Source organism: Serinus canaria, chromosome 1A, assembly GCF_022539315.1.
Source record: "Serinus canaria isolate serCan28SL12 chromosome 1A, serCan2020, whole genome shotgun sequence".
In the NCBI taxonomy this organism is placed as follows: domain Eukaryota; kingdom Metazoa; phylum Chordata; class Aves; order Passeriformes; family Fringillidae; genus Serinus; species Serinus canaria.
The window spans coordinates 32,270,572-32,284,727 of record NC_066314.1 but is presented as its reverse complement, the minus strand read 5'-3'; the positions used below and the strand labels follow the sequence as shown (position 1 = coordinate 32,284,727).

The window sequence follows — 14,156 nt, the reverse complement described above, 5'->3', positions numbered from 1 at the left end:
AATTTTGACAATCTGGTTTTAGGCATAGTAAGTCCTGATCCACATGCAAACACATAACAAAGATCTTTTTAGTACACAGTCATATTTATATGGTTTGGGATATGATGGAATTTCAAAATTTCCATATACACCCACAGGAATACGTCATGTATTAGAAAATCTGGACAGCCTAACAACTGAATAACAGCTAAGGAGATAGATGTGAATTTTGTTAGCATGGTCTTGAGTAGACTGAACTGAATATTGAACCTGGTTCACAATCCTTGGAAATGGGAAGTCTTATGTATTTCAGTTTGTAATTTCTATGTTTCCTGGGGGAAGAAAGTCTCTTCATGCTGAAAACCCGAATGACTAGTCTGAAAGTTAAGTATCCTATAATAAATATTGCATGTTTTAACTTTTATCACTGCTTCAGCATCCTTATCAAAGAAATCTGACAAAAATTTATCTGCAGAAACAAGAAAAATATACCTTCCTTTTTACCATCTGAACGTTTTCAGAACTTGTAAGGTTATTCTGACAAATGTACACCTTGGTGTCAGCCAACAGTTTACCTTAAACACATTTCAAATTACATCAGTTTGTTTTTACAACACTTTGTTTTGATCCATGTAAAAGAGCTACAGGGATAAAAAGCATTTCAGGCATGAGATTTAATTTGCCAGTCTAAGGAAAAGTCTCTTAGAAAACCATCTAAACAGAGAGAGTTTCATATGTAGGATGCCAAGAATAAAACAATTCACAACGTACTACAAAGCTACAACTCAACATTAAAAATTACAGGAATTCTATGCAAAACTTACCAAGGTCATCTTTAATTTATCAGTGACAGATGAATTATAGCTTTGTATCTTCTCTTTAACTTCTTCTTTGCTGAGATAAACATGAGGTTCTCTCTCTTTCTGAACATCCTTCAAAAACAAGACAGCAGTTTTAAAACACACAATATAAAATAAAGTATTTTATGGTTCTTGATACAAACATTCTTCGTCCAAATGATAATTATTCCACAGAGGCTCAACATAACAGTAATGAGCTGTGCAGCAACAGACAGGATTAACACATTAAGCAAATCAAACAGAACACTGGGACTGAAGGGAGATGGTTTAATCAACCCAAAGACACCTGTGCCCTTTTGTTCCCAACTGTTTTCCTTCAAATATTTTGCAGCAGTATGCAAAACAGCTCAGCTCAGCTTATGGCTTGATTTTCTCATGTCAATTCTATACCATTCTGTTAAGAACATTTAAAATTTTAATTAAATATTACTTGGGGCACAAATAGGTATTTCTGAGGAAAAAAAGAGTACATCTGAAAACAGCAGCACAGCCTAGCAAGTAACCCCAACAATCCCAGTGTGTGTCAACAACAGGACAGCATCCCTGCATTCCAATGTGACAGACAGGATGTTACATAGAGGGTCACTGCCTACTACTTAAACTATCAGAAGTAACTCTCCAGATACATAATGTTACAATTGTATGTTTTTTCCCATGGGTAAGGCCCTAGTAAGATATTTCAACTGTTGCTTTTACAAGGTTGCTGTGGATTTCACGTGCAGCAGTAAAAGAAGACCCTGGAATTGGATTTTTTCCAAGCAAACATTTGTTCCCAATCTGTATTCCCGCAGCAGCAAACCAGTGTTATAAATACACTCCAGTTTCTACCACTAGCACAAATGCCATATATAGTATGAAAGAGTTTCAGCTCTCAGCTTTGATGATTTAAGACTTCAATTAGAAAAGGGAGAAGCTTTGAAGAACTGTGATGCTTTCAGAGAACACCTGAGCACATTCACCCTGCAGACAAACCAAGCCACAGTTCCATCTGTCCTCCCAAACACATTCCAGAGTAATGTAATCCTGAGGAAGGGCTTCCCTGACTTCAGTGGCCTGTTCCATATCCCACTCTATTGGACACCACTCAGCACAACTCAGCACATATCTTTGCAGGCACTTCAGTTTGCCAGACACTATCCCAAAGATGAGCACATCTGCTGTGGCATTGTAAGGTTCCACTTGCCAGAAAGAATCTGCTAAACTTTTTCTGTCTCCTTATTTAAAATCAAATATTTTTAGCTCTTTTAGGCTTAGTTTTGCTTTTTCTATATGACATTTCACTAAATGACATGCTGGAGCAGACTTTTTTTCCCATAGCTATAAAAAGAAAGGTGTGGTCTGAATGGAGAACTTGGAAGCCAGAAACCTTGAATTCTGATCGGAGCTCAGATACTGATTTCCTGCATAACACTGAGAACATACCTTTATTTCAGGATCAGGAAACTGAGGCAAAAAAGGAACACCAGTGAAAGACAACTCTACCATTAGTTCCTTAAGCACAATTCTAAGATTGTGTAGCATTTTGCACAGTTGCCAGACCCCACCTACTATATTACAAATATCCAATTACTGAACGTTTTCAGAACTCAAGTCTCTATTCTCCCTAGAGAAATGAAGCCTTCTTGCCCTTCTGTTTTCTATCTTCCCTCTGCCCCAAACTGCCCCAAATAATAAAGAAAGACAGCTTAATTTAAACTGCCCACTTCACCTCCCCAAAGGCTCTTTCAGCTTTATAGCATTCAATCTGGGGGCAAACAAAAGAGGCACAAAGGGAAAAAAAGTGGATACTAAAGGGGCAGGAAACAGTCTGCAGGCTCTATCTGACATCTATATGATACATTTCAAGAACCAAGCTTTACTTGCAACATTCCCTGTCAGTGTAAGTGCAGACAAACCCCTTCACATGGATACCAGCCAAGATTCACCTCAGAGACAAACACATTGTGGAATTCATACCTCTCCAATCTACTAACAATATTGATACTGAAATTCCAATACTGGACGCCTCAGCTTTAATGCTTATTATTAATTCATTTCTGACTGTTCAAGCAGATACCTATCCTGTTGGAACTGTCACCATGATTACTGAAGTCACCCACAACACTCACTATTATTAAGCAAAAACACCAACTAAGAAAGAGGAAAAAACCTCACCTTTCTTATGTTGAAATATCAACCTTTGTTTAAAAAACACCAATAAACAATCAAACAACCACTCCACATTAACTTCTGTGCACCTCAAGGTTTAATTGCACAAAACCGACTTTTAATAACTGTAGATGACAAAAAGAACCTATTGCCTTTAATGGCAATGGCACAGGGTAAAATTCACAAGGCTGACATCTAGGAAATTATCTGTGTGCATTATTAAAAAGAAAAAAAAGGACAATAAAAAAAAGCCTTGGTGAATTGGTGGGCATGAATAGACAACAAGAAACTTTCTCCTATTTTCACATAGGAGAGTTTTCATACTGCTCTCCTAAAATCACACAAGTTTGATCTGGTTAGAAAAGACACCACCCCACGAGATCACTCTAATCCTGTGGATTGTCATGGAAGCAGGCATGACAAGCAAAATCCAAGCACAGCATCGAAGCCCAGCACCCAAGCCAGCTGACTTCCCTGGTGATGCTCTTGCAGTCAGCCTTCCCAGGTGCAGCTCCACTACAGAGCTGTGGGCCACAAGGCATCCCTTGGACAGCTGTCATTCCCTCAAATGAGTTACACGTGACTCCATACCTGAAGATACCACAGGAATGTCTCCCTTCTTGCACTAGCACTAGAGGCTGGACAATTTTGTCAAAGCTTCATTAAGCCCACAAAAAACACATCTGAGTGTTTATGCAAAAGCGGGGATTACCTCCTTTTGCAGTGAGCGTTCTGCCAACAAATGTACCTCCAACTCATTTTCTACACAACCAAAGCCTGGGCCTTAATTAACTTCAACAGCATGTAGTTCATTGCAAACCTCTGAACTGAATACAAAGAGGACTACTGGGATTACTGGGCCCAAAATCATTCAATAAAAATACAATACATAATAGGCAGAAATGCTGTTTACTTCAGTCATCATTTTCACCCTACTCCTCCATCTTTCACTATCAAGACCACAGGCAGTGAGAAGTGAAGATGTGACCCAGGAGAGGAAGTAACTCAATGCCACTGGAAACCTAAGACCAAGATCTTAATGAATTAATCGGCTGATACCATCCAGCACCCAGACAAAAAGCTGAGAACACTCCAACTACTCATTCATCAGGGTACAACTTCAACCAAGCAAACAAAACCTCCTCACTAGCTACACACCAGGATGTAGAGAAAATCACATTGCTGTCACACAAACTGCAGAGACAGTAAATCCCACATGACTGCTGCCAACAGAAAGCCAACAAAGGAACAACTCACTGGGTTTATTATGAAAAAGAAAACCTCAGCCCACTATGATTCACTGGTCAGCTGCTCTCACTGAATGTCATTAAGCAGAATACACAGATTTGAGGCACCTGTATCTGTTCATTTTCCTAATTATACTTAGCCAATATGCAAAGAGAAGCTTTGCATATAAGATGTTATATAGGGTTTTTTTTCCCTGGCTTTTCTCCCTAACTTTCCTGGGGCTAAACTGCTCTCAGTATACATTGGTACCTAAATTTTGCCATACAGCTTTGCTAGCTACATTAGAAGTTAAAATAAGTAAGTCTTCTTTGACCAGCATACTTTGGTGGGTTGAGGAAGACTTGACAAACTCATTTCCCACAGGAAACAGCAGGTCCTTTATAACAGGACCCACTAAAAGAAAAGCTGTCCCAAACTAACTCTGCTTCTGTCTAACAGATCAAATTCCACCTGGTTATCTCAGCAGGTAAATTTATTACCTGTGAAGACCTTGAGTCATCCAACACAACAGCAGCACTTCATTCATCTCTACCATGCTTTACAATGTGCTTCTGACATCTTGCTCTTGAAATGGCCACCAAGTGGTTGAAGCCACACCTGCTCAGGGAAAGCAACTGCTCCAAAGGCAGCTGTTTTAAACAAAGGAGCAAGAGCATTTTGGAGGTGAGATTAGGCACAGCTTCTCAAAGCCAATGCACTACTCAGGCACAAGGGGAGTGTGATTCATCTCCAGGCTGATTCAGATGCAGCTGATTAATCTCTGGCTGCCTACAAGACACCCAGCACACACCCCACAACAGTGCAGGGAATTGGGAAACTGCCTTTCTTCAAAAGACAGGGCTGGTAATGAGTTTCCTAACCACAGATCCTTGTATGTGTCACAGCAGCAGAGTGAAGTATGAGCACAACCAGCAGAGCAGTTCACACTGTGTCTTCTTCCATCAGCCAAGACCTAGATGTTGCCAGGCTTAACAATACCACTTCTGGGTGCTGGTGCTCAAAAAGTGAACTTTCTCTATAAAACAATGCACAAACATTTCCATGCTATTTTTTGTAAAAAATAAATAAAATATATAGAATAGAACCTGAGCTAGGTTCTCTTCCATCACTTAACCAAATTATATTCCCAGTAATGTCTGTCACATCAACACCCATTTCTCCTCCCAGCCCAATTAAATGTTTTCCTCATCAGAGCTCCTGGTGTCCTTCCACTCCCTGATGCTAATGTGATCTTGTCACTTCTTCAGACCAGCACAGATGGGAAAGACAAAAACTGGTCTCAAGGACACAGTGGAATACACCAGAATTCATGCAGATAACTTATTTGGGTCTAAACCACTAATTTTCTAGTCTGAGCTATTAATTTTTAAGAAAATGTTTCTGTCCTTCACAACACTTACAGTGCTCACCACTGGCAGCCATTTGTATTAAAGCCATTTCTCAAGTCAACCAAGGCAGCATTTCATTCTCAAAGAGAATTCCTAAGCAACAGCTGCCAGTAAGAGGGAAATGAAGCAAGTGCTTTCATTTTCCTAAGGGGAATAGCTGGTCTTTCATTAGAGATCATGATGCAATGCCTCTTCACAGTTGAGCTTCCTCACAAGAAAAAGAGCAGAAAATGTTTTTTCTTTATCGCCTGCACCCCCCATGCTCATCTCATTTATTGTAGCACAGATGTTTAGAGAAGCAGCACTCTCTTTGCAACATTTATGCCGAGTGCAAGGCCTGATGAGACTAGCTCAGCATGAACCCTCAAGAAACACAACTAAAATGGCACAAATTACAATTAAAGTGAACTGCAAATCAACTTGTGGTCCCAAAAAAGAAGAATCACATCACATCAGTGGCTTTATGCAAGTCTAAGTCTCAAAGTTGCTGCCAAACCCTAGTCCTGCACGCAGTAATAAAGCACTAATAAACTCAACAGCTACAGGCTGCTACGGGATGAGGCTGAGAAAAAGTTTCACAAAGAAAGAAAACTCCAAAACCTTGAAGGCTGCATCCATGAAGCCTGGATCCCTGCCTTGAGTCAAATGCCTGGCTTCCCCAAACTGCTACTGCAGTCTTCTATCCATGCAGAGATTCAAGAAGGTCTCCCATGCAACCTGTTATTTTCACAAAACTCTGAGAAATTAGCATCTCTTGAGGAATGACAAACCAAGTTCCTCTTACTATTTCAGCTACAAAGACAGAGGAAAATATAATGGACAAAAGGTTAAACCTATCCCAGGAACATACACGAAGCATTTTTATGAGAAATCTGAAGAACCAAAGACCTGTGGGAACTCAAGCAATCTTCTAAGACACAACAGTCCCAGTCTCAGCTCTCATGTTTCACATTAACCCCACATATACTGTGACCATGATTCAGTCAGATGAATGAAGATGTCATGATCTTGCTGTAAATTGTGTCCAGAAATATTTTTTGAAATAAAACACTGAAATATTTTTTGAGATAAAACACTGAAGGTTTGAAAATGAGAAATTCAGCCTAAATAATGTAAATTTAAAAAAAAGTCATAAAAATTACAGCTAGTGTAATCCTACTTACATCACATTTGCATTAAAGAAAGGATTTAAGTAACAATGTATCATACAACAAGACAAGCCCAACAGAGCAAAAAGGAAACAAAAGAAATGGAATTCTGATCTCAGTTGTTACTCCTACAAGAAAGAACACTCTTTCCTACAGCCAGACAGCACTCCTACAGGAAAGAAAGAAACTGAAACCTTGCAATTAAACTATTCTGAAACAAGCATTTTACTTCTCCCTCATCCTAACTCTCCTGGGAGCACAGCAGCTTTCCCAGTGACAGTGATTTCTCCTTCTATCCTGGGGCAAGCCTGAACTCCAGGTATGTGCTCTTCTTTCATCAGAAACCCTGAGACTCACCAAGCAGGGACACTGGTCACAGCCAGTCAGAGATACCACCAGCCAGAAAGGTGTAAAGACCAACTGGGGGCAGGGTGGCCAAGAAGAAATGTTAACATCCAAGTATCTCCAAGCATTAATCTTATCACATAGCTGAATCTTGAAATGTTTGCAGCCTCCTGAACAACATGGGGTTGCTCTCTGGATCAGAGAAAGAGGAATTTTCTGACAGGATGGATGTGGGCAGAATAATCTCCTCATCTTCCTGTAATACCTTTTGCTTTCTGCAGTCAGGAAGATCCAACTCTCACAGTGGCACACAGGGCAAGGAAGCAGTCTCTTTTTCAGGAAAAGTTTTTGTTTTTCTAAGCAGGTTTGGCTGACAAGAGTTTGAACAATTATCCTGACATTAAGAGAGAGTTCAAGAACAGCTCACAGCATGTCCTCCTGACAGGGCAAGAGAAGTGGCACCCTCCCAGGTCAGGTGTACAGGGCATCCAGCCTGACACTCTGCCTTCAACACAGCAAAAACAAAGGCTATTTTGAGCAAGCACATGAGCCTTTCCTGCAGCCTCTCTGCTGGCATCCACAAGTGTGGAAGCAGGAATTCAGAGGGCACCTCCCTTCCGAGTCTGCTCAGTGTCCATTTATGGGCCTGGTGCCTATGCAGGCACACGAGCCCTTTTTGAACCTGCCAACACTGCCTGTCTCTACACCTCCTGCGGCAGCAAGTTCCACAGATTCTTGACAGAGGTGAAGAGGTACTGCCATCTGCTTTAAGCTGATCTTCTATTAAGATAGAAGATAACTTCTGTTAAAAACATTGAATGCTCTTTAATCCTGGTAAACTCAAGTTTCACGTTCAGCTTTTCTATCACCTTTGTGATTTTGTAAACCACAGTCACACACACCCTTTTTTCCCTCTCCAAAATGAGGAGCCTTGAACTCCTTTGTCTTTCCTAAGGCAGTTGCTCCATCCCCTCAATTATTTTACAGCAGGGAGACTAACCACAAAAATGGGATGTGGGGACCAGACCTGTATCAGAACTTTTGACATAGGTGCACCAAAGCTAAGATGCTCTTTGTTTATAAATCTGTATGCAACAGGTCTATGAAAAATCTTTCCTTTTATCCATGATGCAATGTGGTCTCCCTTCCACAGTGGTTACAGAGATCCCCATGCAACACAACAGTTTATAATTTTATCATAATTTTATAAGTTAATTAATACTTGTTACTTTCTGACTATTTTCAGTTTTTACCAAGTATCACCATGTGGTTTGGCATGCAAATGAAAGCAATGAATGAAAAAGTAAAACATTATGGCTCCATCTTCCCCCTCTGATGTAAACACTCAAATGTTTATATGGTGAATATTTTGAAGTAGAAGAGAAACAAAACAAAAGTTGTAAGTTCCCTTAATTCCTTTTAACAAATTATTTTCCTTCAAACAGAAGCAATATAAACACTGTTCATATTCAGGCATTGTGAAAGGAAGGCTAGAAAATGGAATATATTTGTTGGTGACATTAACACTGTTGCTTAAGTTTCATTTAAGTTCATCATGACATCACCTCTGAAAACCCCTAGTTACAAACCCTGTCGTACCCTACATGGTTGTACTTTAACTACTGGCATGCAACCCAGTTTCAAAAAAGCAGTCATCTGTTTAAAGTGAAAACCAACTGTACAAATAATAGCAACTCAGGCTTAGCATTAGATTTTGTCCCTAAAGACACAACAGATTTTACACAGATTTGGACATTTTCCTCTCTCTAGACAATGTCATGTTTTTAAAGAAATATATTACATGATTTAAATAACATTTAACAGCTGTTTCAATTCTGCAAATTTCAGTTAAACTATATGTAAGAAGTATCACAGACAATAAATCATTTCCTTCAGGTCTCCTCTTCAGAAAGTGTGAGTTTTAACTGCTGGCTATTTAAGCACATAAGGTGTTTAATGAACTAAAATGGATTACCAGCCTCTGTGACCTGTACAACAAAATCAAGCTTTTAAAAGACTATTAGGAAACAAGCTTATACAGGATATTGTATTGAAAACTACTTAGTGTACTTGTAAGTTAAGTATGGTCTGAAGCCCAGGGTACTAACACAAGCAGAGATCAAACAACTAAGTAACATTTAGGGCTCTGGGTTATTACACCACAGTATTTGCATACGACCCTACAATGCAAGAGTCCAACACATCCCATACAACAGAAGGTAGGAAGAGCTTGTTTACAATGACAGGTCTTCAAATGCAACTATCTGCATTTTACTCTAAAGCTGACATTGCAAACCAACCAGCCATTCCTGGGGAAGCGAGCCCCATGCCAGGCCAAGGCATAGTTTTCTCCCTGTGCTTACTGGCAGCACTTTCCAGTCTGAAGCAAGCCTTGTCTCAGCAGAAGCTGGGTGATGTGCCAGCTTTTGCCAAGCGTGTCAAACACTGTTTTATCTTTAGAGCAACACTCCCTTCCTGGGTTTGGTAGGGTAGTTCTAAGATTGTGTCACCAAATTACTTTTAAAACCTGTACCAAGACAAGACAAGAACTTCATAACCAGGCCAAGCTTCAGGGCTGATGTTAGACAGAAATGGTGAGCCTGCACAGGATCACAACAGTCCCACCAACCACATAATTTTTGTTTGGATTTGTTCCACTTAAAAGAAAAAACACAAATCTCAAAAATGCACACTAACAACTCTCATCTAGGAAATATTACACAGTGGCTCTTCGGATACAGAACAACCCTGACAGTTCTCCCTTATCATGACAGTGAAAAAATGTTCAGAAAGATGAACAAAGGTCTTCTCAAAGAAATGCCAGGGTTATGGGGAGGATGTAGTACTTTGAAGAACATACAGTTCTTCAAATTCAAAAAGTTACTGTTACTGTTTTTATCATCCTGGTGCTGATCTCACATATGAAACTTTTCTGAAGGGAAAATGCCCTCCTCTACCATACATGCATATCAAACCCCCGCAGAATTAAGGAAGTACAACTATCTATTTTTCAAATGAAGTCTGATTTTGAAAGGCCTGAAAAGCTTGTAACAATAACCTTGGCAGACTTGGAGGATGCTCAAACTTGTAAGCAATCACTGATATCTTCAGTAATATACCCAAAGCAGCAGAAGTACCTTCTTAGGATGTTAAATATGATCACGATAAAACCATCACATGTACTTACAGCCAACTTATTTAACTGCTGCTTTATGTACATGCAAAACAAACAGAGCTAAAAAAATAACTCCATCCAAAATCCAACAGTCTACACTATCTGTGGCTCTTCTTTAAAACAAGTTAGGCTTTCATGAAATAAGTCCATAGGAAATATTTTTACACCAACACGACCTCTCTCCCTGCAATTTGTGCAATTAAGTCTACAGAACTTCCACAGAAATATTAAAAACCAGTCTCTTCAAAGAGACATACAAATTAGATATTTCATGGTGCAGACAAAAGGATGCACCCCTACAGCCTGGCCTACATGAAAAACTTTCTCTTTCTTTCACGCTCCAGAAAATTTAAATCACTTGGCACATTTTATTAACAATTAATACCCTTGTACCCTTCCCTACAGCCTTTTAATTACCACATTTTATTAGAAATCTATTATTATGTACTATATTAAAGATAGTAGCCAAAAGACATTTGTAAATACTATAATCATTAGCTTTACCTACTACTGCTTGAACTGATCTGGCAAAAATTCAAGAAAGAAAAAAGGATGGGGGCAAACTAGGCGACCACGTACTACTCTAGTGTAAACTTACATTGACCTTAATGATAGGATTTTACCTCTATTTTGTAACCTCAGCCTTAAGAAGTCAAAAGTTGAAAGAAAAAAAAATTAGAACCCTTTAGGCAATTATTGCAAAGCTGCAGCAAACAGGAACTTTTTAGTTCTTTCTCCACCTTCATTCAATTTGAGTGGAATTCCGGTTTGAACTTATCTAGATTTCAGAACTCAGATTTGATTGCTGCTCCAGCAAGAAGGAAAATAAAATGTCTGGATCACTCTTGGACTCTTTGCTGCAACTCCTCATTTTAAGTTATTCCTCTCGTCTTGTGGATGAGGGATGCAGTAGAGCATTCATGGCCCAGCTGAGAACAAACTGGTAAAGGCAGCTGGCTGCTGGACCTCTGCGCTCCAGCCCCATGCCACCACCCAACCAAAACCCATGTCCTAGTGACCTCAAGATCACACTGGTAAGATGGTACTCAATCCTCAGATCTCTGCATGGTGAGGAAACCAACCGAGTCAGCAAGATTATGCCTTGAATTAACTCATCATCATAGTAATGATAACCTGCTTCTCAGGGGTTGCAATCTCTTGTTTTTCTACCACCTGGATTTTATGTATCACACACATATTTAAGGCTACCAAGCAATGTAGTTGCAAGCAGAGTGAGACTGACAAAAGGACAAGTTTCTCCAAAACTCCCACATTTTCTAAAAAGAAAGACAAACCATACTATTACCGTTGCAAAAATTGAAAACTGCCACCAACTTGTGTTTCAACCCTTTTTGCAAAAATACACTTGTTGCCCAGTTTCAGTATGAATTTGTTTTCCAGAATATACACACACAACACATTAATTTCTTACAAATTAATTCAGGTGCCTCCAATGATGAGACAATTTAAAAGACAGCAGCTTTTAGCCATATGCCTGCTTCTCTGTTAGATGCTACCACTGTCTGAGAAACCAGTGTCAGCTGACACAGTCCTCATCCAGTAACTGAATCACTACCAGCCAGCGGATTGCCTCCATAAATCCAGGAAGCTCCTTTCTTAAATAGGATGAATAAGGTATTTTTTCTTTTTAGACTTGAAAAAGAACAGAATGAACAAACTGAAAACAGAAGAACTAGCAAGGGAAAGCCTGTGTTTTATTTTTGCACAGGTTAAAAAAGCCCCACAGATAATATAAACAAGCCATCAACCAAGTCTGCAGCATGAGAGAACTACAGTGCAATAAACACCTCGTGGCACAAGTCCCAGCTTACCCAAACACTGTGCTAGCCTGGTGCCATGTATCAGCAGACAGTTTACACCACTAACATCTCCAGTGCTCATGTGAGCATGCTGCTCCCTTCTCATCAACTCACAGTTTCTGCATCTGAGCAGACCATGCTGCAGTAGTGAATCACTTCAGAATTACAGGACAATTGTTACACTCAGACTTTTTTTTTTTTTTTAGCATGAACAAAACAGTAGAGTGATAGCAGTGCTATTTAAATCAATACTGGCAGGACAGAGTGGAGAGAGAAGAGGAGGCCACAAGCAGTAGGCATTCAAGGGAGGTGTGAACAGAAGACTTCAGAACATGGTTAATGAATATCCCACGGGAAAAGCTGGATAAACAAACTCTCCATCTGAAGAAAAGGTCAGGAGAACAGCAATTAGGCTGCACTGGAGAACAGGGCTTGCCTGCTTACAACTTGATGCCATGGCCTGACTCCAAACACAAGTTATTTTGCCATGCTGGAGAATGGCCACCAGGAAACCAGAGAAGGGGGAAAATGATTACATGCTTTGTTCTTAAGGAGCAAATGGGAGAATGTGTTGACTTTACAACAGAAAGTTCAAAAAGTTGTTCTTTTTTCCTTTCCAAACAGCTATTTCCCTGCCTTTATGGGCAGGATGTTACAGGCACAAGGAAGCGCTGCTGCTACTCCACCTTTCCTTAAGCCTGACTTCTGCTTCAGGAAATGTAATTATGAAGCATATGAAGGTGTGAGATCTGCTAGAGCTGATAGGCCTTTCAGGTGGAAGCAAAAGAGTCTACTAGAATTTTTCATTAAAAAAAAATCCTGGCTAGAGCTAATAAGAATAATCAGTACCACCACACCCTCTGAGAAAACACTCAGAAGACAGAACCCATTGAAAAGGATGGGTCACCTTATGGACAAGCACCAGATAAGCTGAAACCAGTACAATCAAAATTTCCTCAAATAAACAATAAATTCTGCAAAGCAAAATCACAACTGCCTTTTAATAAAAGTATCAGAAATATTTTGTTAACATTTCCTGTACTTTAACAGAAAATACTGAGAACTCATGGTTTTAGCCAATAAAATGAAGCATGCAACCAGATATCAACACCATTTTAAAAGGAGATCAAAATAAAAGTTAAAAAAACCTAAAAACAAACCATCACCAAACTGGGAACACAGCATTTGCCTATGTTTTTAAACTTGCAGTTGTTAAGGTACAAAGTTATACCTCTATCTTATCTTATTAGAAGTTTATAGATCACAGGAGCCATTCTTAGCTTACAAATATAAACATGCACATTTAAAGCTGCAAAGTAAAGGGGAGTCTGAGAGCTGGAAAAATTAAGAATATATCTGGAACCTCTGACACAGACAAAAGCATTAGCCTGTAATCAGACCAGTCAGTTCACATCCACTCTTCCACTGAGCATATATAATACAGGTCCACTAACAAGACCTCTCCAGTTGCCACATGTGAGGGGCCTCAGCTTTTACCTCAATCAAACTGTGTAATTAATTAAAGTATTGGTATTTCTTCTGCTCCAAACCTGTACAGGCAATTTTGCCAGAACACTGAAATTCAGCCAAATTTCTGCCAGTACGTCTTTGCTTAATGTGATAGCAAAAACTTTTCAAATTGCCAAACATTGTGGGCTCACATAAAAAGTTATTCTGTAATGCCTGGTTGTAAGGGGTAGGGAATGGGGAGAGGAACACACGGGTGTTTCCCCTATGCAGCACATATTATAACTCAGGGAGAAGAACTAGAAAACTACAGACAAGAGAACAATGCAAAGGGTGTTTAAGAGGCATTAATTTAGCATTCGATCACTTGTGTCCCACATTATGAATGTTGAAAGTTTACACAAAAACTAAATGGCACCCCAAGTATAAGAAAGGTCTCTCAAAATGGCAGAGCACAGTCCTTGATTATTAGGACTATTCATTTAGAAATCCTAATGAAAACATCAGGACTCTTCATTTATTAATTAGCAAAAATTAACAAAAATCAAAGTAGTTACTTACAGAAGCTGACTAAGTGA

The 14,156-nt window shown here is 39.5% G+C and overlaps 1 protein-coding gene across 2 annotated transcripts in view; it reads right to left on the bottom strand.

The window, feature by feature from the left end:
• The window catches only part of RASSF3 (Ras association domain family member 3), a 53,335-nt gene that overhangs the window by 5,352 nt on the left and 33,827 nt on the right, over window positions 1-14,156 (bottom strand). For both annotated transcript variants that reach the window (XM_030238554.2, XM_030238555.2), the window contains exon 2: window positions 804-911. In XM_030238554.2, coding sequence (XP_030094414.1) covers window positions 804-911 — 108 coding nt within the window. The remainder of the gene's footprint in view (window positions 1-803; window positions 912-14,156) is intronic.